General features: G+C 34.5%; 2 protein-coding genes across 3 annotated transcripts in view; both read left to right on the plus strand.

The window, feature by feature from the left end:
- LOC115890501 overlaps window positions 1-26,634 on the plus strand; it is a 483,888-nt gene that overhangs the window by 57,306 nt on the left and 399,948 nt on the right. The window lies entirely within an intron of this gene.
- LOC115890514 lies at window positions 7,561-7,953 on the plus strand. The gene has a single exon (XM_030910759.1). It carries the CDS (start codon window positions 7,561-7,563, stop codon window positions 7,951-7,953), a length of 393 nt encoding a protein of 130 aa, XP_030766619.1.

Here is a 26,634-nt window from a genome sequence, read left to right on the forward strand (position 1 = left end):
GTCCTTTCGGTCCAAGACAGGTGCTGATACTCTCCAATCCCGCCTAGCATCGGGCTATGATCGCACTGGCCGATCCCTTCGTAAACTAGTCTTTTATTTAGTTCCTCTAGGTCCGGATCCGATAACATACGGCTGGAACTCTCCACTCCTGCCTAGCATCGGGCTACGATCGCGTTGGCCGATCCGTCGCCGTCGCATATGAAACCATTTTTTTTGACCGTATGGTACTTCTTAAATATCTTTCCGAACCTCATACATTGTGATATACATATACAGGGTGGCCCATCGAAAACGTTCCGCAAGGCATAACGGCCAGGATAATTTTTTTCAGAAAATTCAAAAACACGTCAATTTTTTTGTGAGGGGGACAACTTTTGCCCCAAAAATGATTGCAAAATCTTCAACCCTCTAAGCGGGGGTGTTATCCCCCAATTTTTTTTAAATGGGAAGGGGGTCAATTGGTACCGCAATGAAAAGGGCTTTCTATTCTCTATACTTTCCGGCTTCGTTTTTGAAAATCGGTCGAGTCATTGAGAATATATGAAGGATTGAAATTTGAGAGGAATTTGAGAAGAACTTCAACGCACAAGTCACACAACAGCTATCTAGCAACTACCGCACCTGATCGTTCTACCTTGTGGCAAATGAAAAATGCGTAAACATCTAGAAATAATAAGAAAAAAACTCAAATTGGTGGAAGGAATTTATCCTTATTACTTACTCTGATAAATGTTTAAATAAACTTTTCAAATTTCAATCCTTCATATTTCCTCAATTACTCGACCGATTTTCAAAAACGAGGCGGGGAAATATAGAGAATAGAAAGCTCTTTACATTGCGGTGCCACTTGACCCCCCTTCCCATTTGAAAAAAGTTGGGAGATGACACCCCCGCTCAGAGGGTTGAAGATTTCGTGTTTTTGGATTTTTTGAAAAAAATAATACGATGGGCCACCTTGTTTTAAGAAATGCATGCATATTTAAAATAGCATAGAAATGAAATGTGATTGAAGGAGTCTTAAGAGAAAATGCTAAAATACGTAACAGTAGTGGGGAATAGATTTGAAAACGTGAATTAAATAATCACGTTTAAAGAAATAATTATATTTCACGCCTTTTTACAATAACACAATAAATTTTTAAAAGAGCGTTAGGTAATTATTTCCTTTATGTTATTTAAACAAATGAGATAAAATTACATATTTTAAATATGTTAGTTTGGTACTAATAAGGTAGCGAACTCGGTAATAGAAATAATGACGTTGGCTTTAGATAATCTATGACATTGAAAACAAACAGATTTATATTTATATGAAATGTGTATTAAACAAAATATTAATATTAATGTAACGGGTTTCCTTATTGTTTACATAATTTAAATTAATTAAAAAGTAGCTTTGGAGGGTAAAAAGTTGTAAGGAGAATCTTCATGTATAGAAAAGTGGTCATCATAGAGGGAACAATTAAGATGACGCTGCTCATTAGCGTAACTAGCAATTTACCCTGGGGTGGGCCTGGAGGGCCTGGGGTTGGGCCCAGGGGGAGGGGGCTAGTGCTTTTGTTTTTTTAAAAATAAAAAATATATTAAAAAACACAATTTTTGAATAAAACGTTTACATGAATTTCTCTATCAAAAAATTTCATACACTTGGTTATCAAACCGTGTTTCCGTAGATTACTTAAATACCTACAAATTTTCTAAAAAACACATTTTTTGAACACAACAAAATAATATTAACTAAAAAAATGGAAAACGTCATTTTTACTGCATCATAAGCAAATAAAAATTAATACGTAGCCAAAAGTAATAATTCAGGATTTCTCAAGGGGGTGCCCAGCAGCACCGAAGGGGGGCGCGGCACCCCCGTGCACCCCTGTAGTTACGCCAATGGCGCTGCTGTATTAGTAAGTAAAGTTTCATATTTGAAAGAAGCGGCAAACATTTTTTAAAACAGGAAATAATTAAAACGAGATAGCTAGATATCGATTTCTGAAGGTGCGTGTTGCCACTCTTTTTTTACTAACTTGAGTTTATTTATAACCAGTGGTGGATGTAGAGTGGGGCCCAAGGGACCAAGCCCCCCCCTCCCCTAAAATTTATAAATTGGGTTAAATATTAGGCTTTTGGGTTAGAAATGGTGTCCTAAAATGCATATTCTACATTACTTTTTATTTGGGCTCCACTAAAATAAATTCCTGTATCCGCCCCTGTTTATAACCGTTAAGCTCAGTTCAATCTTAATTAATGCTTATTAGCGCCACACCATTCAAATTGATATAAAAATGCAACAATTAATAATTTTTAGTTTTCTGCTCAGCAAGGCAGAAGTCACACGAAAACAAAATATTTACAAGTGCTCATACATTCTATTCCAAAACCAAATTATTTTGAAGATTGTCAAAGGTATGTACTATATATATACTGTACGTATATTATTCGTAAAAAATCCTTCGTGCCTTTGTTCTGCAGATACGAAACTTGCACTTTTTTTCAAATTTCGATATATTGAGTGATGTAGATCTTTTGAGTTACCAATAGTTACCAAAAAGTAGTAAGCAGTTTTGATGCTAGAATGTTTGTAGTTTCCATGTCCATATTTATTTTTACCCGCCGTTGCCACACTGCTAAAAAAACATAATATTTATAGTCGTATATTTTGAGTTTCTCACCGGTTCAGCCGCCAAGAATTTTTTGAAGGCCTCAAGAAAAAAGGTGTTTTAAAGCCAACATCTAAGATCAGTTTGACCAATTTGTGGGATATTGTGATGCAATTCTTGGATCTCAATTTTCTTAGTGACGATAAAAAGGAAGGTGTTGGGACCCAGCTGGAATCATTTTTCATTGTTTTATATCAAAAGTGGAAAAAAATTAAGAATAATTAGCTAGAAATTACATTCGCCGCACTGTGCGCCCCTGTGGTAATTTAGTGAACCCTTACTTACCTCTTTACGTACCCCGTGACCGCTCTTTCAAACAAAGATCTATAAGGGATGATTTTCCTTACCTCTATATACCCACCATGATAAAAAAAAAACACCGGACAGTTTTTTTTATGAAGTATTAGCTTTTTTCATTAAATATATCCTTTTAGCGATAGAATTATTGAAATACGAAACAACTATCTTTTAAATTGTAGACTTTCTAAAGTATTAAATGCTTACATAGTCGCATTTGTTTATTAGTCAACGAGGTGAAATAACCCATTTAATTTTTTATGCGATCTATATACCAGTTTTAATATCTTAAAATGATATATTGCTCAAGGTTTCCTATCGAATGACTAAGTTGAAAAGTCTATAGAAATGTTCGATTTCATACTCCTATTATTAGAATTGTATCAGTTGAAAATACTGGTCAGTAGCTTAAATCTTATTAAATTATATATAATTCAAGGACACATTCAAGAAAAAATATAATGTGTTATTGACAAGATATTTTTGGCAATGAACTGAAAATAGCAAATAATATGAGTTTTAATGTATTTTTGAGAATACTTATTGATATTAAAATAACACACTTAAAAATCATAATATCTGTTTTATGTAAAAAAAAGTAAAGTAAAGATTTCAGCTAACGTCTCCTTTTTGCTGCCAGGGCCAATCTGGACGGGGCCTATTATTATTACTATTTACAGAGACAAATGTATCAGTAGTTTATTGGGAAAATAAAAAAAATAATTCACCACAATACACCAAAACAATTTTACTTTTGCGTTTCGCTAACCATGTTACCAGCATCAATAATAAGATGATTAAAACTAAGATTTAATCAGGTTTTTTGGTATATTGTGGTGAATCAGTGTTTTATTTCGCTGTTATAACACCAAAGGTTCCAAACCCCAACTGTAATAGTAGTTTATTACCTGAAAACAAATTTGCCTAAAGCCGGTCCTACACGATGCTTCCAACGTTGGACGCATTATTTGGCCTATGCTTCGACAATATCGCAATTCAAATGCATCTCCTACACGATGTGGTAAATATTCATGTGTCAATGATCAACGCCAAGGCATCTTTGTGTGCTTCATAGATTATCAGGAGGCTTTCGACAACGTTAAACACGATATTCTCCTAAACAGACAGCTCGAGATAGGAATAGACATTATAATCATACAGGAACTCTATTGGAACCAAACCGCGGAGATAAGAGTTATCCACAGACACCTTATCCACAGACACCTTCAATGTGTGTAAAGAGTCCGCCAGGACTGTATACTGTCACCAATACTTTTTAATATATAGGTCGAAAAGATATTTGAAATGGCCCTGGAAGGAGAAAGTGGAGGAATTAAGATTAACGGAGTTCTAATTAACAATAAAGATATGCAGATGATATGGCAATCCTAGCAACTTTAGAGGATCTCCAGCAAATAATAAATAAGACAGAGGACATGGGAAATCGTTTCGGTTTTAAAATCAACGCTACCCAGACCAAACTTATGGTAATAGAACGCCAGCTTATAATCAACACCGCATTGACGGTGGATGGAAATAATATAGAGTACCACGATTTAAATATCTAAGTGCCATGATTAATGAACGATGGGACTGCGAGTAAAAAGTTAAACTCAGAACGAATTATACAAAACCAACATTTTTCAGAACTTAAAAACTTCCTATTAGCACGCAGTCTCCCGCTAGCACTTAGACTACGGTTAGTAAAATGCTACATATATGGCCCATCTTACTATACCGCGCAGAAACGTGGTCTCTCAAGGATAGAACCCAGAACCGCATCGAGGCTTTCGAAATGTGGATCCTCCGGAGACTCTTCCGTGTGTCATGGACCGCACATGCCACCAACGAAGAAGTTTTAAGGACTGCAGGCTATGAACGAGAAATGCTTAATATAGTTAAAGAAGAAAAGTTTCATACCTCGGCCTCGGCCATATCCTTAGAGGAGACAAATATTATATTCCTAAACTAATTCTACAAGGAAAAATAGAGGGACGGCGAAGCCCAGGAAGAAAACAACATTTCTGGCTAAGAAACATATGGGATTGGTGTAACATCAGCGACGCAGCCAGCATATTTCGAAGAGCCGAAAACGGCACTCTACGCATTATATGAAGAGTACAGACAATCGCCAACGTGCGGCTAAACACAAGATACAGGAAGAAGAAGAACGCGGAGATTTTGTGTAAGGTTTGATGTTTTTTGTAATTTTCAGTTAAGTTTAAACAAAATATCTTGATAACATGGCAATATGTGTAATAGATTAGATTTAGAAGAACGAAAGCACAGAAAAAATCGGGTAGTTCTCTCTTGCAGAAGTCTTACAGCACTGAAAATATTTGTACTTATTTGTTGTCACATATTAAACGTTTTGTAAAATAATTCAAGTGTAAAAACTGAAAAGACAGATAACCAGCGTCAAAATAGAGCAATGTTGAATCGAGAATACGATTTTATGGCTTGATAATTTATAATGATTTATGATCACATATAAGGTATACGAAATGTAAAACCAATATCTTAAACCTGTATTATGTATTTTTTTAATATTCGCCAACAGTAAACCATTTAATTTTAAATTAAGGATATGCCGGACATGAATTAATCCTGAAAACAAATTGGCAACTTGTTTCTGATTACATTGTGAGTACCTTTATGTTTTTTGATGATCTAATTTTCACGCTGAATTTGTAGTCCAAACATTTAAGAATATTTCAATAAAAAATAAAGAATATAAACTAAACCAACTAAAAAACTTAATGTTAAAATCAAAAAAAAAATCCAAACCACTGTCAAAAAATTCTTTATTAGTGACCAGTTTCGGCAATTCCAATCATCAACAGAAATTTTGTCAAAAACAGCTGTTCGTTTGACTTAATGTGTAAAAAAATTATATAGTATGTCCCCGGATTGGCTCTGCAAGAGAAAACACTTTTTTATTATTGACATTTTAAAAAAATGCATTCTTCAAAAAAATTTTTTGCTTTTTCTAAAATTGTTAATCCCGTTTGTACTTTCCCAACTTTCCATACAGTTTTAGAGAAAATTAAAAAAACCTCTACCTAAAAAAAAACCCAGAAACACGTCTATGAGGTTTTTTTCGCAAAAAAATTTAGAAAATTCGGAAATTTTAGTTAAAAACATAATTTGTTGATAACATGGCAACATAGGCAGTAGGTAGATTAAATTTACAAGAAAGAAAATCCAGAAAAGATCCAGTGGGGTTCTCAAGATTTGAGCAAAAAATATTTTTTGGAAATTTTCAAAGTGAAATAACTAACGGACTTATTTGAAAAACGGTAAAGAGAAAATATGTCTCTTTTGTTGAGCCCGTTTAAAATCATTTTCAAATCTCTAGATTTTTTTTTTCCCCGATTTATCTAATTTGAATGGACTACTAAAGTTACTGGATTATTATTCCTAACGAAATAATTTCTATCCAGCCTTGAAAAGCTCACAGTGTATTTTCATACGAGCAACCTTTTTGGTGGTACGTACTACAAAAATCCATTTACCGAATTACTACTAATAAAAGCAAGGCCTTGAGTGGTTCTTTTAAGGTACTAAGGTTAAGTGGTAATTAGTTATATATTTTCTCCGGCCGGGATTGGTATTTTTAGCACTTTAATTGATGCAAAAGAATGATATGACAGCATCGAAAGAACTCAATCTTACTTTGTATCTGATGCTTTAACGATATAAGTAAATATTGCATTGTGCGGCATGTACTAATAACGCTGCCTTCTTTTTTTTTAAGTACTTCTCAATAGTTGATGAGTATTTTATGTATTACAACAATGGCAATTATTTTTTTGACGTTTCAATTATTAATGTGGTATGTGGTATTATAGAAGAGAGGTATTAATTAAAACCATGAATAAAACCAGTTCAATTTTTTTAGCACTGGTGTTTATGGAATGAAAATGGTGTCCCAAAGAATTTCTATATAAACTACATAAAAGTTTGACTTTAGGGTAGTAAACATACTTAAAAATCCATATACATTAAAACAAAGTCGTTAGTTACATCATTTATAACTCAAGAACGGTTGAACCGATTTTAATCATCACTGATTTGTTGGATTCATCTCAGATTATTTTCTGCTCTAGGTGGTTAATTGTTGTAAAAAGCCGTTACTGCAGGCTTTCATCATCATCATCATCATTTTCAGCATAGTCAACCATGCCAATTATGGTGTAGCTTTCCTCACATACTCTCTTTGTAGTTGGACCAATTGTTGGCTATACGTTATCCCTGTTAATATTCTAATATAATGGTCCCAACACAGGTTCGGTCTTCTTAATTCCTCGTATTAGGTGCTAAGCTGTAATTTTTGTGGTCCATATGTTGTCTGTTCTTATCAGGTGTTCTGCCAATTGCCATTTGAGGGATTTGACTTTGTGGATGACATCTATTACCTGGGCCTTTTGTCATATCCACTCTATTGGTTTGGGTCATATCCACATGACTATGGTTACAGGTGCAACGGAGACTATAGTGACAACCAAGGCTGCCCAACAAGCCAATAGAGAATACGTCATCTTATAGACCAATCTGCCTAATAGACACTAGTGCCAAACTCCTGGAAAGATTAATACTACAAAGAATGGAGGTCCATGTAGACAGCATAGGAGGATTATCACATCGGCAGTATAGATATCGTAAAGGCATATCGACCATTGACGGATTGGATGGGACGGAAATCAAATGGTCCAAAAGCCTCAGGTATCTGGGAGTGCAAATTGATAAAAAGCTGAATTTCAAAGAACACATACATGCAGTAGTGGTAAAGGCTCAAACAACAGTGGCTAAATTAGCAAGAGTAATGCCAAACATCGGAAGTCCAAGGCAGGAGAAAAGGATACTTTTAAATGAAGTGGTCCACGACAGTATTTTGTACGCCGCTCCAATATGGGCAAAGGCACTGGAGGTTAAAAAAGAAAAACAGAAACTTCTATCAGTTCAGCGACGGAGCGCCTTGAGATTTGTTTCTGCCTAAAGAACTGTAGCGGAGCAAGCGGTATTCGTAATCACAGGTATACCACCTGTAGACCTGGTAGTAAAGGAAAGGGCTTATATATATGATCAGAAAACTAGAGGAAGAACAGATAAGGCGGATATCAAAAATGAAGCGAAGGAGATATTATATCAACTGTGGCAAAGAAGATGGGATGAGGCGTACGGTGGAAAATGGACACATATGTTAATCCCGAATATAAGAAGATGGACTGAACGAAAACACGGACAGGTAGACTATTATCTTTCCCAGATACTTAGCGGTCACGGAGCTTTCGAACATTATTTATATCGTTTCAAGAAATGAGCTAGTGCGGCCTGTAAATATTGCAGCAGTGCCATCGACGATATCAGTCACACCATTTTTGAATGCTCGGCCTGGGAACCAGGTAGATTAAAGATCAAAAGGATTTTTAAGGTACCCTTTAAAAAAGAAAACCTAATACCATCTATTGTGGAGGACGAAGATATATGGGACGCTTTCGTGGCGTTTATATCAAAAATTCTACGACAGAATGAGCTGGATCAACGGAGGGTTGAAGAATGACCTAAGTCTAACGTAGAGAGGAGCATCTGCGCCGAAGTAATGCGTGAGCAGTTCCAGCGCAGTTTGTCTACCAAATAGGGTGGAATTTTTTTAGTCGGTAGGAATCCGGCACACCTCGAACAACAGACCAGGCATCTAAGAAGATTTTTCTACCATCCTCAGAAAAAAAAAGTGACAACCAAGGCTAATATTGCCATCAATAGGATAGCGGAGTGGACCAGGCAGAAACGGCTAGAACTGGCACCAGAGAAAACAGAGGCAATACTGCTCACAGGCAAGAGGGCCGTTAGACATGTTGGGGTTGATGTTCTAAACATGGAAATCAGTACCAGGGAGACCATCAAATATCTTATTGTTGTTTTCGACCGAGGGTCTAGAATGACCAAACATGTCGAATATGTTACTAGAAAGGCGGAGAAGACCGTCACATTACTGTGTTGGTTAATGCCGAACAAAGGAGGACCTTCATCGGGCAAACGCAGACTACTTGCAAATGTAGCTATTTCCACGTTGCTCTACGCTGCACCGGTGTGGGGTGGAGCTATCGCAAATATAGAGACATGTGTCAACATGTATTGAGAAGAATGGCTATCAGGGTGTGCTGTGCTTTCCGTACTGTGTCTAGCCTCAGTGGCTGTACTGGTTATTGCAGGAATAGCTCCAATCGAACTTCAGGTGGAGGAAAGGATCATGGGAATAGGAGCAGATAAATGCGCAAAAACTGAGGCCAGACAAAAGACGCTGAACAGTTGGCAAAATAGGTGGGAGGCCATGAGTGAAGTGGCTCAGTGGACTAAACGCCTCATACCAAACCTAATACTGTGGATGAACAGAAAACATGGCTACCACGTCGGTCAGCTACTGACTGGACATGGTTGCTTTCAGGCCTACTTCTGTAGATTTAAGCTGGAAGATACACCGGAATGCCTCTACTGTGGGGATTTTGATGACGAAGAGCACACATTTTTTCAATGCTTCCGATGGCAGGAACTACGCACTACCACGGAAGTGGAAATAGGAGAAAAGATTACCCCTAATAGTCTTCTCAGGCTCATGTTGGCAAGCAAAGAGCACTGGAAACTTATCTCCGACATAGCGAAAAAAGTAATCTCACAAAAACAGAAGAACAGACTGGAGAGCAGGCAACGCAGCTAAGGCAACAGCCAGAGAGTGAGAAGTAATACCTACCGGTGGTTTCTCACTCAACTGGCAGAAACGAAACTAGAGGCGGTTTTTTAGTGGGTAAAAATCCCACACTACCTGCCGTCAGACATCAGGCAGATGTCTTTCGAAGATTTTTCCCCTCTCAAAAAAAAATATCCACATGACTGGTAGTACACATTGGTCGAATGTTTTTTTCTTTAGATAGAATGACATTTTAGATTTAAATACGACTGAGTTAATTCCATATGTACTCCATATTTAATTAACTTAATTCTTCTGTTGATTTCTGGTAGTAGAGATCCCGAGCTGTGTATTAGTTGCCCCAAATATATATATATATATATATATATATATATATATTCTTCTACCGTTTCCAGTGTGCTTATATTCTTCTACCATTTATTAGAATTTCTTTTCTTTTCACTAGTTCGTTCTGCATTAACTGCATTACTTTAGTTTTTGCTAAATTTATTTCGAGACCCACTTTATTGCTGGCTGTATTTAATTCATTAATTTGTGCTTGTAGTTCTTCAGGACTATTGGCAATTAGGACTATGTCATCAGCGAATCTAAGATGGTTAAGATATTCCCCATCTATTTTTAATCCTTTGTTGGTCCAGTCCAGTTGACGGAAGATTTCTTCTAATGTTGCTGTATAGTCTGTCCATCGACAAGATCCTTGACAGTGATAGATGTGTCTGTCATTTTAATTTCAAAATAGTTTATTTTATTTTACATAGAAATAAGTCGGTACAACTGGAACGCATAGCAGGAAATTAATATATTTAAAATTTGACTGACAAGTGATTACTTCAAAATATTGCGAAAAAACTGTATAAAACTGAAAAAATGTAATCGAGTTATTTTATTTAACAAAAAACGGTATGTGTTCATACAAAACAAACAAGAACAAGACAGCACATACCAAAAAAATATAAAAGAGAACTATTTCTTACTTTCAAGCTTTATGAAACTTCCCGCATTTATGATTATATTTATCAATATAACTTATGTACAAATACAAATTTGTAATATTCCACAGGAATAAATAAAACAACATAAATAAAATAAACTATTTTATTAATAATAACACTTACCAAATTTTATAGCTTAAAAGTTGATTAACTAACTTTAATCTTAATTTTTTTAAACCAGTACCTTTTGACATTATTTTTCTGCAGTATTAAAATCCATTATTTACCTGTCGTGTGATGTCGATATTTTACAGCTACTCCAGTTTTTATTATGTGTTTAGTATTGTCCTTCTACCATATACGAGATGCACTTATCTACGACGAGATGGTATACGAACTTTATTGATGGTAACTTTATTGGTGTATAAGACTTTATGCCTGGGCAGCGAGTATTAACCATAAACTGTGCTCTGGGTCTACAGGTAATTTTCACGCGATTTTTCCTCCACTTGACTTCAAAAGACACAAAACACACGTAATAACACGGATCAAAATGCATCATCTTCCAAAACGCTGGGTATTTGACAAAAGTTGACACAAAATTATAACCTATAATTTGGCAAGACTTTGACAAGCGTCAAAAATCTAAAGGCGAGTTCATATGCATCGGCGTCCGTTTGTCGTTCATCGTTCCGTCAAACCAATAAAATCTGAAATATAATCTGTCACTTTTGAAATAAACCAATAAAACTGGTTAAAAACAACAAGAGACGACGCATGACGGATTTATATTTAAACCCATCCATAGTTAACTTAAAAATTATTAGAATTTTTTTTAGTAAAATAAATAGATTGGTATGGGACGTCATCTGCTTTATTTCTGTCATCGTCTGTCGAAATCTTACCTGAGAAAAAAAACAGAGTTATATACAGCTTTGTGGATACCACGTCTCCCTGTCGTACTCCTTTGCCAATTGGGATCTACTGTTTATATATTTATAATTTTTTTTTCCTAAAATATTTTAATTAAAAGAAAATGTGTAAAAGTGGGCAACGCTGTGCCGGCCAAGCTTAATCGCGTCACTAAAAGTTTATTTGATTATTATCAACTATAGATATGTTTATTCCATAATCGCTATATGCAAGTTAAACGAGCTGAACAAAAACAATATTTTCATCTCGCATACCAATCTGCATTATCTCCGCCTTAGTGGTCATCTCGTCCACACGTAAAATCGTTCCAAACAATGACATCATGCCACCGGCCATCTCGTTATTATTCTATTATTACTATTACTATTTCAATCGATCCGGCGGCTACCGCAATTAATTTTTTTCAATCAAATGTTTATTCATAGAGAGAAACCCACTCCAATCCCGGTTTATGGAGAGTTTTATAACATCCGGGTCATCGCAGAAGATGTGTACAAGATGCATCGGGGATGCGGAGGACGCGTCAATTCAATAAACTGCAGTTTTATGAGCCCATAAACGATAGAATGTGCAGTCGAAACAAAAGAGCTGATGTGCGGACCCGACGCGATGCGAGCCATTCCGCTTAATCGCAGCATATACGGGGTGGTCCGAACTAGAGGTGCGCAAAGATTGAATGAGTATTATAAATGAATCGTGTGATTCGATTCACTGCTTAGAATACGGTTCGTTCAACTGAATCGTAGCCAGTACGGATCCATAAGAGTCGTGAGAATTGATTAATTGCTTGCAATACGGTTCGTTCATTTGAATCGTGACCGGCACGGATCTATAAGATTTGAACTATGAACCGTAAAAAAAAATCGTGAGAATTGAATCGGATCACAATGCGATCGTTCTGGATTAGGTGAGGTACTGCCAGTTATGATTCTTATTTTTATGAAACGTAAATTGTGCATGTGGTTCGTTCAAATGAACGAATCGTAGTAGTCAATTCAAGATGAGAAATTGACTCGTGTGAAATTCACTCAGTAATCGCTAAAAAGAATCGTAATGCCTATCACTAGTCCGAACTGTATTCCGGTAACTTCGGCAGCATATTCTGCAGATATAAATAAGTAAAAAATTTCGTATAAATGTATATCCTAAAATGCTTAGTTTCGGAGATACAGGGTGTAGAAGTTTCATTTTTATTTCGATTTTTTCCGAATAATTAATTAAGTAAAAAGTAGCGCCAATTTTTGGATGATGAAATTGTTGTCTGGGTGTTTTTTGATGCCACGTACATATTTTTTTAAATGGTTTGAAAATAATAACTTTTCGTCCGTACCTGTATAAAACTACTGAGTAAAAAAACATACATTTACGACGTTTTTTGCGTAAAAAAGGTCTCTTGGTAAAAATTGCTATGAGTAATGGTTCTCGAGATTTTTGGAACAGAAATTATCAATAATCAATTATCAATCATTGACTTAAATTAAACATGTTGACTAAATAGTTATTTGACTGAAATCATAAATTTGAAATGTTTTTTTGACAAAAGTTCAACAGAGGCTGTTTTATCGCCAATTTTTTGGAAAAAAAATTATGATTAATTTAAAAAGATAAAATGTTCCCAAATTTATCATGTCAGTCAAATAATCTTGCACAGGTAACCTCTTTGTCCTACAGCAGGTGATGGAAAAAAAGATTGCAGTAGATCAAGAAGTCCATCTAGCGTTTATTGATTTGGAGAAAGCGTACGACTCTTTTCCTCGCAACAAGATATGGGAAGCCTTGAATATTTTAGAAGTAGATAAACCCCTACTTACGATAATAAAAGAGCTCTATAAAGAAAATCAAGCGTACGTTAAGATAGGACACAGGCTATCCAATCCAATAAATACCACAAAAGGATTGCGACAAGGATGCAGCTTATCACCTCTAATCTTCAATGCTTTCGTTGAAGTAGCCCTTAGGGAATGGAAGAGGAGATGCCAAGGCATGGGAATACCGACTGGGGAAGATACACTGTTTACTCTGAGCTTTGCAGACGATCAGGTCGTGATTGCGCAGGACTCTTTCGATCTGGAGTTCATGACTAAGAGGCTTTACCAAGAATATAACAAATGGGGACATCAGGTTAGTCTAAAAAAGACAGAATACGTAGCTGTCAATTCCAACGCTTGTTTTGAAGTCTTCATAGATGATAACGTCCAGATTCAACAAGTAGACAAATTTAAATACCTTGGTGCTACTATCAACAACGAGGGTTTGGGCAAAGATGAAATACAAACCCGAATTCAGAAGAGCAAACAAGTTATTGGTTGTCTTAATAGCCTCTGGTGGGACCGAAACTTGTCTGCAACAACTAAAAAGAGACTTGGACGAACATTGGTGGAGTCAGTTCTTTGCTATGGTTCAGAGCTATGGAGTTTGAGTGCAGATACAAAGCGCAAAATCCATGTTGTTGAAATGGACTATCTTAGAAGGAGCGCAGGTATATCTAGGATGGAAAAAATTGTGTTTAATGTCAAATTTGCTAAAGGATTAAAAAAAATGAATACTTGATAGAAGAACGTAAAGTGTATACTAGGCGCTTTGTGGAGCAATTTTTTTGATTTTCAACCATATCATATTGTGATTTTGGCGCCCTCTGTAACTAATACACAGCTCGGGATCTTTACTACCTACCAGAAATCAACGGAAGAATTGTTAAGTTAGCATTGAGTGCTTATGGAAGAAACTCAATCATATTCAACGCTAGAATGCCACTCTATCTAAAGAAGGAAACATTCGACCAATGTGTACTCTCAGTCATGACCTACTTATGCATGCGAAACCATATCATTACGAAAGTTTTATTTTAAAAATTTGTATCTTTTGAAAAAGGTAATAAATACACCGGAAAAATCTAGGAATATTATTTTATTACAATTAAAAATAAATGTTTTGAATAAACAACCACATATTTCTAGGCCGATTCTTTCGACTTCGATTGAAATGAAGTAGTCACACTCGTTATTTCTAAATTTCGCATGTTTGCAGAAGTTTTTTTGTATTTTTTGTCAAATGTATAAAAAGAACCTAGCTTCAATTATTCGAATTTAACCTGTACAGGGTGAGTCAACGATAAAGTCCATTATCTCATTTGTTTCGAGGTTTACAAAAAAACTTTAAATCTAAAAGTTATAGGGAAGGTTAAGATACACACTTTAAAATTATTATAGAGTATACAGGGTGCTTCAAAAAAGTTTGGCCGATATAACATATGTTTTTTTAAATGCAACACCCTATTTTTTATTTTAGTTTTAATTTCTGCGTAAAATTCCATAACTTTTTTATATATAATGTTATATACCTAAAATTAATAATTTTTGTAAATATTTAAATTTGTTTAAACAAATGTTAAATTGCAGTGTGATAAAAAATTGTCAGTGATACCATTGTTTCTGAAGTTGGAATACCAAAATTTGATCTGAGAGTTTTATACAGGTGAAGAAAAAGATATATTTAAAGATATTTTAGGTAAATGCTACAGGGTGTTCAAAATGTATTTATGAATTTCAGCTAGTTAAAATTAAAAAATTTAAAATTTTTTAAATGGTTCACCCTATATATTTTCATTTTTTCAGATAGATTTTGCAAAGCTCTTCAAATTTTATTAAGTATGTCATATACCTATTTTTAATAGTTTGCGATTTATTCCAATTTTTTTCTATTTTTACCCTAATTTTTATTAAAATTACACTATAATATCATAGTTGCTGTGACGAAACAAAAATATTTATTACTTATTTTTAACAAGTAGTTTAATACACAAGTTTAATAGTTAGTTACAATTGTTATTATTATTATTAGTTAAAATTAATTAACTTTACTCAAATAAACTAAAATCGTAGTCGTGAATTTCTTGGTGTATTTCTATATTATGAAAGATGATACCTGGATTTTCCGTCGGGCGAATAGCCACAGATTAGGGTAATACTACTAGATTACCTAATTGTTGACGACTACTGATATTGAATTTTTCTTCGACATACAGTAAAGTTTTTTTTTTCTCGTAGTGATTCTGGTTTATAATTCATTTCGTAAAGCCAATATTACCACTGCCGCGAAAGCGTCCCCATTACACACTGAAAATATTATAATATAATAATATGAAAATGTTTTCTAGATAATCTACATCTATTCTTATAGTACTTAGCAAAGTACTATATAATATATAGTACTGAACCAAGAAATATGTTTATTTTGGCTTGTTCGTGTATATCAGTCACATAAGACTAATCCAGTTTCAGGAAAATCTGAAACTATTATATCTACCTCTACCATTTATACTTATTACAACAAATTAAACTAAAATTCACCTTTTGTACTTAACTTGCTTAACAGACATATGAAATTTTGATAATAATTATAATTTTTTGTCATGGCAACTATGATATAGCGTAATTGTATTAAAGATATAGGCAAAAATAGAAAAAATTGGAATAAATCGCAAATTATTAAAAATAGGTATATAACATACTTAATAAAAGTTGAAGAGCTTTGCAAAAATCAAAATATATAGGGTGTACCGTTTAAAAAATTTGAGATTTTTTAATTTCAATTAGTTGAAATTCATAAATATATTTTGAACACCCTGTAGCATTTAACTAAAATATCTTAACATATATTTTCTTTTTAATCTCTATAGAACTCTCATACCAAATTTTGGTATTCCAACTGCAGAAACAATGGTACCACTGACAATTTTTTACCACACTGCAATTTAACATTTGTTTAAACAAATTTAAATATTACAAAAACTATTAATTTTAGGTATATAACATTATATACTAAAAAAGTTATAGAATTTTACGCAGAATCTAAAAATAAAATAAAAAATAGGGTGTTGCATTTAAAAAAACATATGTTACATCAGCCACACTTTTTTGAAGCACCCTGTATACTCTATAATAATTTTAAAATGTGTATCTTAACCTTCCCTATAACTTCTGTATTTAACATTTATTTTAAACCTCGAAACAAATGAGATAATGGACTTTACTCTATCGTTGACTCACCCTGTACTGGCTATGTTTTTATGATAACTGGCCAGAATTCATTTAAATAACTTTGTTTAGTATTAAACAACGTTATGGAGCGTAGACATCTTAACAGAGACGAAATGCTAAGGGCCGAGGTTGCTCGAAGGTATGCTCGCTAAGGTATGCTCGAAGCTGGAACGCGTCAAATCGACGTAGCTAGAGCATTAAATACAACGCAAAGTCTAATATCGTGATTAAGTGCACGCTACCGTGAAAGTGGTGATGTTGCTGAAAGACACATAGGGCGACATCGCATTACTACCCCTCAGCAAGATCATTTTTTACAATTAAATGCTCGACGCCGACCCACTCTTACAGCACCACAGCTTAGTTTAATTCTCCAGGAAACACATAACGTAACCGTTAGTCCTGACACTGTTCGCAATAGATTAAGAGAGGTCAACTTAGGAAGCAGACGTTCCTGGAGAGCTCAACCCTTAACGAGAGGAAATCGAGAGGTACGATATTTGTGGGCTCAAGATCATGTTCAGTGGTCGAATGAACAATGGGCCAATGTTATCTTCACAGATGACTCACGTTTTGGAATTCGTCCGGATTCGAGAAGGCTTAGGGTATGGAGAGAATCAGGAAATCTTATTCGGTTGGATCATGTTCAGGAAGTGCACCCTTATCAAGGTGGAACAATTATGGTCTGGGGAGTCCAGTTAGGTCGAAAAACCGATCTCGTTTTTCTTGAACAGGAATCACATACCATGATATAATTCTTGAGCCTGTCGTGTTACTACATGCCAATGATTTTGGGAGAAACTTCATTCTCATGCATGACAATGCACGGCCTCATACAGCCAGAGTGGTAAGCGAGTTTATCAATGCTCATCAAATAAACATCTTACCTTGGCCGGCACAATCTCCTGACCTCAACCCCATCGAGCACGTATGGGACGCGGTCCAAAGAAGAATTTTGAGAATGGGTATGCCTCGTGAAACTCGGAGGGATCTGGTTCGGGCTTCGGGCCGCGAATGCAGCGTGGCAGGCTGTACCTCAAGAAGAGATCGACAACCTGATCAGGAGCATGGAGAGACGATGTAGGGCTGTAATGAACAGTAGAGGAGGTCATACCCTTTATTAAGTAAATATTGTTTTATTTTCTTTTTTTTTTAATTCAGAGTTTAGAATAAAAAATATTTTGTGTATTTATCTGAGTTCAATAAAAATCAAGATAAATTTGAAAATTTCGGTAAATTTGGCATTTTTATTGTCAAAACGTCCTCTAAACCATTTGTTTATTTTAATTTTACTATATTAGAAATGCAAAAATTACTGACGATGGCTGGATAAAAATGTAATATCCCTAGACTTTTCCGGTGTGTTTAGATTTAATTAAGAGATGAAAAGATATATGCATAAATATCAGCAACATGTTAGCAGAGCTGGTACAAATGAAAGAACTTGACAACGCTGTTTCCGATACGCTTCAGTCCGTCCGCCAAAAAAATGTATGGAAGGAAAGTGCCACGCCCTTTCTAATTTGAAGTTCAATAAAACACAAGTTTACTTAATTAGGATGAGTTGCATAGAGGCCACTAGCTTTATAATTTTAACAGCCGGGTGGTCGGGGTTCAAAGATATTAATAAAAGGGCGCCACGAGATTATACTCTATGAACTCGGCAATAAAGATGTAACTATTAAGTAGACTTCAACACTTCAGAACTGTTGAGTGCTTCAGAACTATCATGAACTTCAAATATTCTATAACTATTTGTACTTAAGTGACTCTAACTTAACTATGAGACTAGACTGTAAATAATACTACTAAAAATATTTAAGCAATTTATTGAAATATCAAAAAGGTTAAATGTATAAAGAAAATGATGAAATGTATATGAAATGAAGTAAGGTTTAAATCGATAAGAATAAATGAAAAATGAAAATGGTCTAAGCTATACTAAAACTAAGACGTCACCCTCTTAACTTAAACTAAGTATGCTCTAAGGGCGCAATACAAATAGCAAATCGGTGCACAGCAGCTCGGTGTACTGTCACTGGAGCCCACGGATGTCAGCAGACGTACGGATGCCAGCCAGGTGTAGGACTTCAAAAGGTGAACATAAAAACCCTAAATAACATTGGTTGTCTTAGAAAAGAGCCTCAATTATAGAACAAGGACTAGCACAACGTGTAGGAGTTAATAAAGGTAATAAAGAAGGACTAATCAAATCTGAACTTTACCTCAACGAGGGTTTATGATGTCCAACGGGTAACTCTACACACGGGCAACAGGAACGGATGGAATTCTGGACTGTTCTGTGCTGTACGGTCTGGATCGGTCTTCTTGCTCTACAATTACGAACAACCAAATAAGAATTAAGAAAGATAACACTCAACTAATCTTTCTACACCACGTGGGCGTGGAAAAGTCGAAAACCAGTCAACAATACGAATAAAAATCAGTTGAGCATTGACTTAGAATAGGCAGAAGAATTATAGCATACCTTGGAACTATTCGGGGACATCTTGGGCACGTGGAATCGGAAAAATTTGGCTATTTAATCCCTTACGGAGATTGGTCGGTGGTCCATGTAAACTCAACAAAATCCAACCACGTCTCTGACCAAATATGTTTCGGAAGCCTTAATCCTTCTTTATGAAGACCTGCTATTCACAGGGAATGCTTCACGAAACGGCAGCCAGTTCTTCACGACGACACTCTTCAGCCGGGGAGTACAAAAGAAGTGATGCAAGGATTCGATTTCCTTCACAGAATCAGATTTCAACCGGAAATCTCTAAAAAAACTATAAGAAAACTATATATCTTGACTAGTCCAACTCACAAAAAGGCATAAATAAAAAATGATGTTTTCTCCTCAGCCATATTCCATATCCGGTCAATGAACGAACTAAACTCAGAAATTCCACAATTAAAAGAAAGAATTGCACACTGCGATCCACATAAAAAATAACCAATTTAACTACGAAATTTTATCTGATAATTATAAAACTTCAATAACCAAAACAAAGGATAAATAAATCCAAAAACATCCGATTTGATCTGACAGTGACAAGTGACGGAGATGATGATCAAAGATATAGAGAGATGGACAAAAAGCCTACTACTGCTGGTGTGCCTGGTCCAGTGACAATATTGTGTATCTATAGCTGTATATCGCGGTGTATATCGGGTTGCATAATTGTAAAATTTAAATAAAATAATATTTAACAATAAAATTATAGTAAACATGATGCAAAAATAATAGTTATTTGCGATAATTTATGAGCTAGCACTCAGAGGTCGTTGCGAGGAAATTTGACTGTTACAATTCGATATGGAACGGAAGGGAAACGGAACGGATAGTGTGCATTGTCCTATTCATTTACATGATATAATATTTTATGTAAACGGAAGGGAAACGGAAGGGAGCTCATATGGAAGGTATAGTGAGTGATATACTAAATAAACCTTAGAACGGACATTATAAGGAAACTGCAGGTCGCAAAACGTTCAATGGAACGAAATAAGCTGGGAATAACCAAGAGAAACCGTAAAAGAATAAAATGGATACGACTAAAAACACAGGTAAATAGATGTTATCACTTTTTAGCGGGTTACTGTTTTATTTTGCAATCAGTTAGCTATAAAACTATATTTTTTCAAACTCTGCATACTGAGATTTATTTTAGTTATTTTACAAAGATTCTTTTTGTGAATGACACACGTGGGTGAACTGTTTACAAGCTTACTTGACCTTTAGTGTTTCAACTTATTTGCTTACTAAAACGATTTCATTCACACAAACATATAGTACTTACGTAGATTCCACAGTAATACGTATACAAATATTTATTTGGTTAATGCACAGTACACTTGAAAAATAAAAATCGTTAAAAGGTACTGTTAAAAGTTATCAAGATAACATTCGACCATGAAACAATAAAAAAACTTAAAAATCCGTACCGCCTGTGTTGTGATTTTTAAAACTAGCTCATGACACAGTTATAAAAACACAAGGAAATGTAAAAAATTAGCAAATATTGCGAAATATTGACACGACCATTTATCATCGTTTAACAATGATCTTCCCGCTATTCTTTTTCAACTTAAATCAATAATGACAAATTTTAGATGTTTCACTGCATAATTTCTGCATTAAGGTTTATCTTTTTTTGAATAACAATAGCGATGTTATTTTTAATAACCATAATATTTACATGATGATCTTAGTGATTATTATTATTATTTGTACCTATTGGATTCATATTTAACCAGCGTGTACCCGCGACTTCGTTCGCGTCGAATTAATCATTTGTAATGGTGATGATAAAGCAAAGCAAGAATTTCCATTAAGTTAGAAACTGGATAAAATTTTCTCACATTTATGTCGGCATGAGAAAAAACAGTATATGGCGATATTATTATATAACTTGGTAATATTTGAGGGGTAGTTTCATTTCGTTGGAATTTGATTTTCGGAAAATCCGTTTGCTAAAAATAGGCTTTTTACGTCAAGCAGTTTAAGCAGAATCGTGGTTAAGAAATTACCTTTTTTGGAACACCCTGTATGATTTTTTAAAAAATTTCAAAATATGTAAAAAAAACAAATAAATTAGGCTTGTCCAACCGTTTTCCCGAAAGACTAACCGTTTTTTAAATAACAAATATTGTAATATTTGAGGGGAGTTTTTACCCTCTTGGAATTTGAGATTCGAGAAACTCCTATTTATCGAACCTCTACACCCCACAGTCAATTTGTTTGCCAAAAATCAGATTTAAACGTTAAGCAGTTTTAGCAGAATCGTGATTACTCAATGGTCATATTTTATGAAACACCCTGTATCAATTTATAAAAAAATCTTAAAATATGTAAAACAACAAAATAAAATATACGTGTTTAAGAGTTTTTCCGAAAAACTCACCGGTTTTTAAATCATTTTTTTTTAATATTTGAGGGATAGTTTCACCCCCTTAGAATTCGAGTTTCGAAAAATCCCTTCTTATCGAACCTCTACACCCTAAAGTCAATCTGTTTTCCAAAAATCAGCTTTTTACGTCAAGCGCTTTAAGCATGATCGTGATTAATCAATTACCAGATTTTTCGAAACACCCTGTATACATTTTTAAAAAATCTTAAAATATGTAAAAAACAAAATAAAATATAAGTATTTAAGCGTTTTTTCGGAAACTTGACCGTTTTTTAAATAAAAAATATTGTAATATTTGAGGGGTGGTTTCACCCTCTTGGAAATTTGAAAAATCCCTTCTTATCGAACCTCTACACCCTAGAATCAACCTGTATGCCAAAATTGAGCCTCTTACGTTGAGTGGTTTGAGCAGGATCGCGATTAATCAGTATGTCAGTCACTTAAGGATTTTATATACAGGATGGTCCGAACTGTATTCCGGAAACTTCGGCAGCATATTCTGCAGATAAAAATAAGTAAAAAAGTTCGTATAAATACATGCCCTAAAGTAATTAGTTTCGGAGATACAGGGTGTAGCAGTTTTATTTTTATTTCGATTTTCTCTAAATAATTTCTGAAGCAACGTCAGTATTAGTATGAGAATTGGTGTCTGGCAGTTTTGTGACCGAGAAATTTGATTTTGATGTCAAAATGACTCCTATTTGTAGGGGGCGCCACCTACATGCGTTTTGACTCTTTTGAAGAGTAATAACTTTTCGTCCGTACCTGTATAAAACTATTGACTAAAAAAATATACATTTCCATGACTTTTTACGTAAAAAATGTCTCTTGGTAAAAATCGCTACGACCAGCCGTTCTAAAGATATTTAGAATAGAAATAGTCAATACATGTCATTATTGACAAAAAATAAGCACATGTCGAGTATAGTTATTTGACTGAAATAATAAGTTTTTATTTTTTTAAATTAATCATATTTTTTTCTGCGAAAAAATGATGATTAAACAGTTTCTATTGAATTTTTGACACAAAAAGGTTTCAAAATTGTGATTTTAGTCTAATAACTATTTAGTCAACATGTTTAATTATGTCAATGATGACAGGTATTGATAATTTGGATTCCAAATATCTCCAAAACCATTACTCGTAGCGATTTTTTCCAAGGGACCTTTTTTATGTAAAAGAAGTTGTAAATGTATATTTTTTTACTCAGTAGTTTTATACACGTATAGACGAAAAGTTATTACTCTTCAAACCAGTTAAAACATACGTAGGTGGCGCCTACTACAAGTAGGAGTCATATTGACATGAAAATCAAATTTCTCATGTCAAAAAACTCCCAGACACCAATTTTCATCCAAATATTGACGTTACTTCATAAATTAATTGGAAAAAATCGAAATAAAAATGAGTATTCTACACCCTGTATCTCCGAAACTAAGCATTTTAGGCCATACATTTATACGAACTTTTTTACTTATTTTTATCTGCAGAATGTGCTGCCGAAGTTTCCGGAATACAGTTGGGACCACCCTGTATATTAGTATAGATATCTAGTATTTTCGCTCTAGTATTTTCACATACTGCTTTTTGAACAAAGTGCCACAATATAACTTAGCCAGATCTATTGTTTTACCCAGATCACTTGACGTTTAAAGTCATAGGCTACTGCAAATACGTTTAAATAAAATATACGACGGCCTCCCCATAAGAGCAATGAGAGGATTTACGTCCCAGTATCGAAGGAGGACAGAAAATCGAGTCGAATGGTTTCAAGACATAGGTTCATCCTTGTTTAGTCAAACCTCCTACAAACCAAGGATAGACTTATGTAGGAAATGCATTGAAATTCTATAGCCATCCTTCAATATCGGGACAGGAATTTAAGCGGTACCCTCCGTATACTTTATTTTAAACGTATTTGGGCTAGTGGTTCAAATCAAGAAAAATATACGCTCTAGCAAAAATAAAAACACCAACTTTGCGCCGCACGTATCATCAAAATGTCCACGTATAGAGATAAATGTAAATGAACTCAATCTAAAAAGCAAGCTTCATTTAATCATGCAAATTTTATCAAGTTCTTATTAAGTTATCTATAATTCAAAATTGTCGAAAAAAAAAACACGTAATGATACAGAGAAGAGCCACTCCGCTGTCAAACACTTGACTCTAATTTATGCAGCCGATCAAAAGATAAAGATTATACGCTACATATCTAGATACTTTGTAAGTGTTTCTTTTGTAGTAATAAACGGAGTGTAAAGAGATTTTCAATGAGACGGATGAAGGAAAAAGAAAATATCATGCAAATGATACAAAGTTATGAATATTAATAAAAAGGCAGAAATGGTTGTTTTCGCTTTAGTTCACATGTACCTACTTTTTGTTAAGACTTGTTACGGTATAGCAAAGGGAGAAGAATATAATTAAGTATTTATTCTTAGGCATTTAATTATTGGAATTAAATGTATGCTTTTCTTTTCAGTTTTACTTGACGGCAACGTCAAAAAACCACTCTTTAAAACTCAAAAAATACACCTTCGAGTATTAGGTTTAATGATTTCATTTCTTATTGCCTCACCTCATACGCCTCGGTTGATTATACGAAATGTGAAAAAAAATGTGCACAATTTAAAATTATTTTCAAATGTACAGGGTGGTCGAAATTGGTCTGTTTTAACAGAGAAAACATATTTCCTGACAAGATAGAGCAAAACCGACATAGATGTCACGGGCTCGATTTCTGAGAAACCTTTAATGGCGTAAACCGCCTGTTGATATTTTCACTGCCAACTGAGATACGGGGTCTTTTTGATTTTTTTGCCATTCTGAAAATTGCCCATAACTTTTTTATTTTGCGGAATAATAAAATTCTGTAAAAACGTTATTAAGGCACATTTTTTAGGCAAAATCCAGTGGTGTAGTCAGTTTTTTTCTATGCTTGCTCTTTTTGTCAGAAATAAGAAAAAATATAATTTTTTAAATGGAAATCATAGTTGGCTATGAACTTAAAAAAATGCTGGCATTTAACCCTTTCCAACGATATAAAGTTATGTGTATTTATTTCTAAAAATGAGAGAAATATTACGTTTTTTATCTTTGTATCGAAGCGGGCCTTGATTTTGTGTTGACCTATATTTGCCTACATTTTTAGATATAAATACACATAACTTTATATCGTTGTAAAGGGTTAAATGCCACCATTTTTTTAAGTTCATAGCCAACTATGATTTCCATTTAAAAAATTATATTTTTTATTATTTCTGACAAAAAGAGCAAGCATAGAAAAAAAACTGACTACGCCACTGGATTGTGCCTAAAAAAAGTGCCTTAATAACGTTTTTACAGAATTTTATTATTCCGCAAAATAAAAAAGTTATGGGTAATTTTCAAAATGGTAAAAAATTCAAAAAGACCCCGTATCTCAGTTGGCAGTGAAAATATCAACAGGCGGTTTACGCAATTAAACATTTCTTAGAAATCGAGCCCTTAATATCTATGTTGGTTTTGCTCTATCTAGTCAGGAAATTGGTTTTCTCTGTTAAAACAGACCAATTTCGACCACCCTGTACAGGGTGCGTCAGAACTAAGATCCATACCACAGTTTTATTTTTTTCTTATGGAACACCCGGTATTTTATTTAATTTTTTGGATTCTTGGGCCTAAAATAAAGCACACATCTTCACCCTGTATATATCTATTTTATTGCCAAGATGGTTAGATCAAAATTTAAATTATGAACACTCATTACGTATTTCCAATCAAGATTAATGTATTCAAATCGAAATTCCATATTAATAACACTTATTAATTTGTTTCAGGTGAGTCCCAGATCCGACATCTATTCATTTCTAAGCAGTTGTTAGTCCATTTCTTGGTAAGTGCCATTAAACGATATCGCTTCTCGATCCCCAATTGGAATTTTATGCTAAACAAAAGCGTTTCCTAAAAACGAAACGGTGGTTCGCTTAAACGCGTTGTTATCTTAACCATATGTAAATGGCAGGGATAATTGTTTAAAGTAAATGAACACTAAAGAAAGTCAGATATTAGTGACTTTTATGTTGGGAATCCTATACTTTATTTGCTACTTTGATATTTAAACGAGTATGTTTTCTAATTATATGGATAATTAATTATGCTGTAAATTAAAACAATGTCAAGTTGTATAATTTTTATGGGTTTATTACGAAGTGAGATTTAATTTAAATCAATTAGAAGGAAGTAAAAGAATTGGTGACACCTGCTTTGAATAAAAAGATTAAGGAAAAAGTACATTAAAAAACTTGGATAAAACTTGGATCGCGATAGGAGATTCATATGGCTGACTTAAATTCCTGTTCTAGTTTTATTTAAAAATATCATCATCATCATCATCATTAACCAGCCTGGTGTCCACTGCTGGACGTAGGCCTCCCTCAAATCTTTCCACTCTTCTCGGTCCTGTGCCACTTGGATCCAGTTTCCCCTAAATCTCTTTAAGTCATCTGACCAGCTTGTCGGAGGTCTGCCTCTGTTTCTGAGAGCATCCTGTCTTGGCCGTCATTCTGGTATTAGCTTGGTCCATCTATCGTCCGTTCTCCTGGCAATATGCCCAGCCCAGTTCCATTTGAGTTTGTTAAGCAGATATATAGCATCTGTTATTCGCGAACGCTGTTTTATAACTGTATTGGGTATCTTGTTCTTAGAGATACACCAAGCATTGCTGTTTCCATAGCTCGTTGGGCTACACGGATTTTTTCTATGGACTTTTTCGTCAGTGTAAGTGTCTCTGGCCCATATGTAAGTACTGGCATAACGCACTGATGGAACACCTTCCTCTTTAAGCACATTGGTAGATCTGATTTTAACACATATCTTAGTTTGCCGAATGCTGCCCATGTTACTCCTATTCTTCTTTGTATATCGTGTGTCTGGTTATCGCGACCAATTGTTATTTCGTGCCCCAGATATTTATATGAATATACTTGTTCTATATTTGCTCCGTCTACCGAAACATTTCCACCAATAACGAGATTGGTCATTAGTTTTGTTTTTGAATAATTTATGCGTAGTCCAATTTGATCTGACGCCCGTTTAAGTGTTTCTAGCATATTTTGTGCTTTGTGTATTTTGTCTGTAATCAGTACCAAGTCAATCAGCAAAACGCAGGT

Source organism: Sitophilus oryzae, unplaced genomic scaffold (genome assembly GCF_002938485.1).
Source record: "Sitophilus oryzae breed Bouriz unplaced genomic scaffold, Soryzae_2.0 scaffold_87_pilon_pilon, whole genome shotgun sequence".
In the NCBI taxonomy this organism is placed as follows: domain Eukaryota; kingdom Metazoa; phylum Arthropoda; class Insecta; order Coleoptera; family Curculionidae; genus Sitophilus; species Sitophilus oryzae.

Excerpts from the sequence above, each read along its gene's own strand:
- LOC115890514 (XM_030910759.1), top strand. The coding sequence starts at position 7,561 with ATGGAGGTCCATGTAGACAGCATAGGAGGATTATCACATCGGCAGTAT.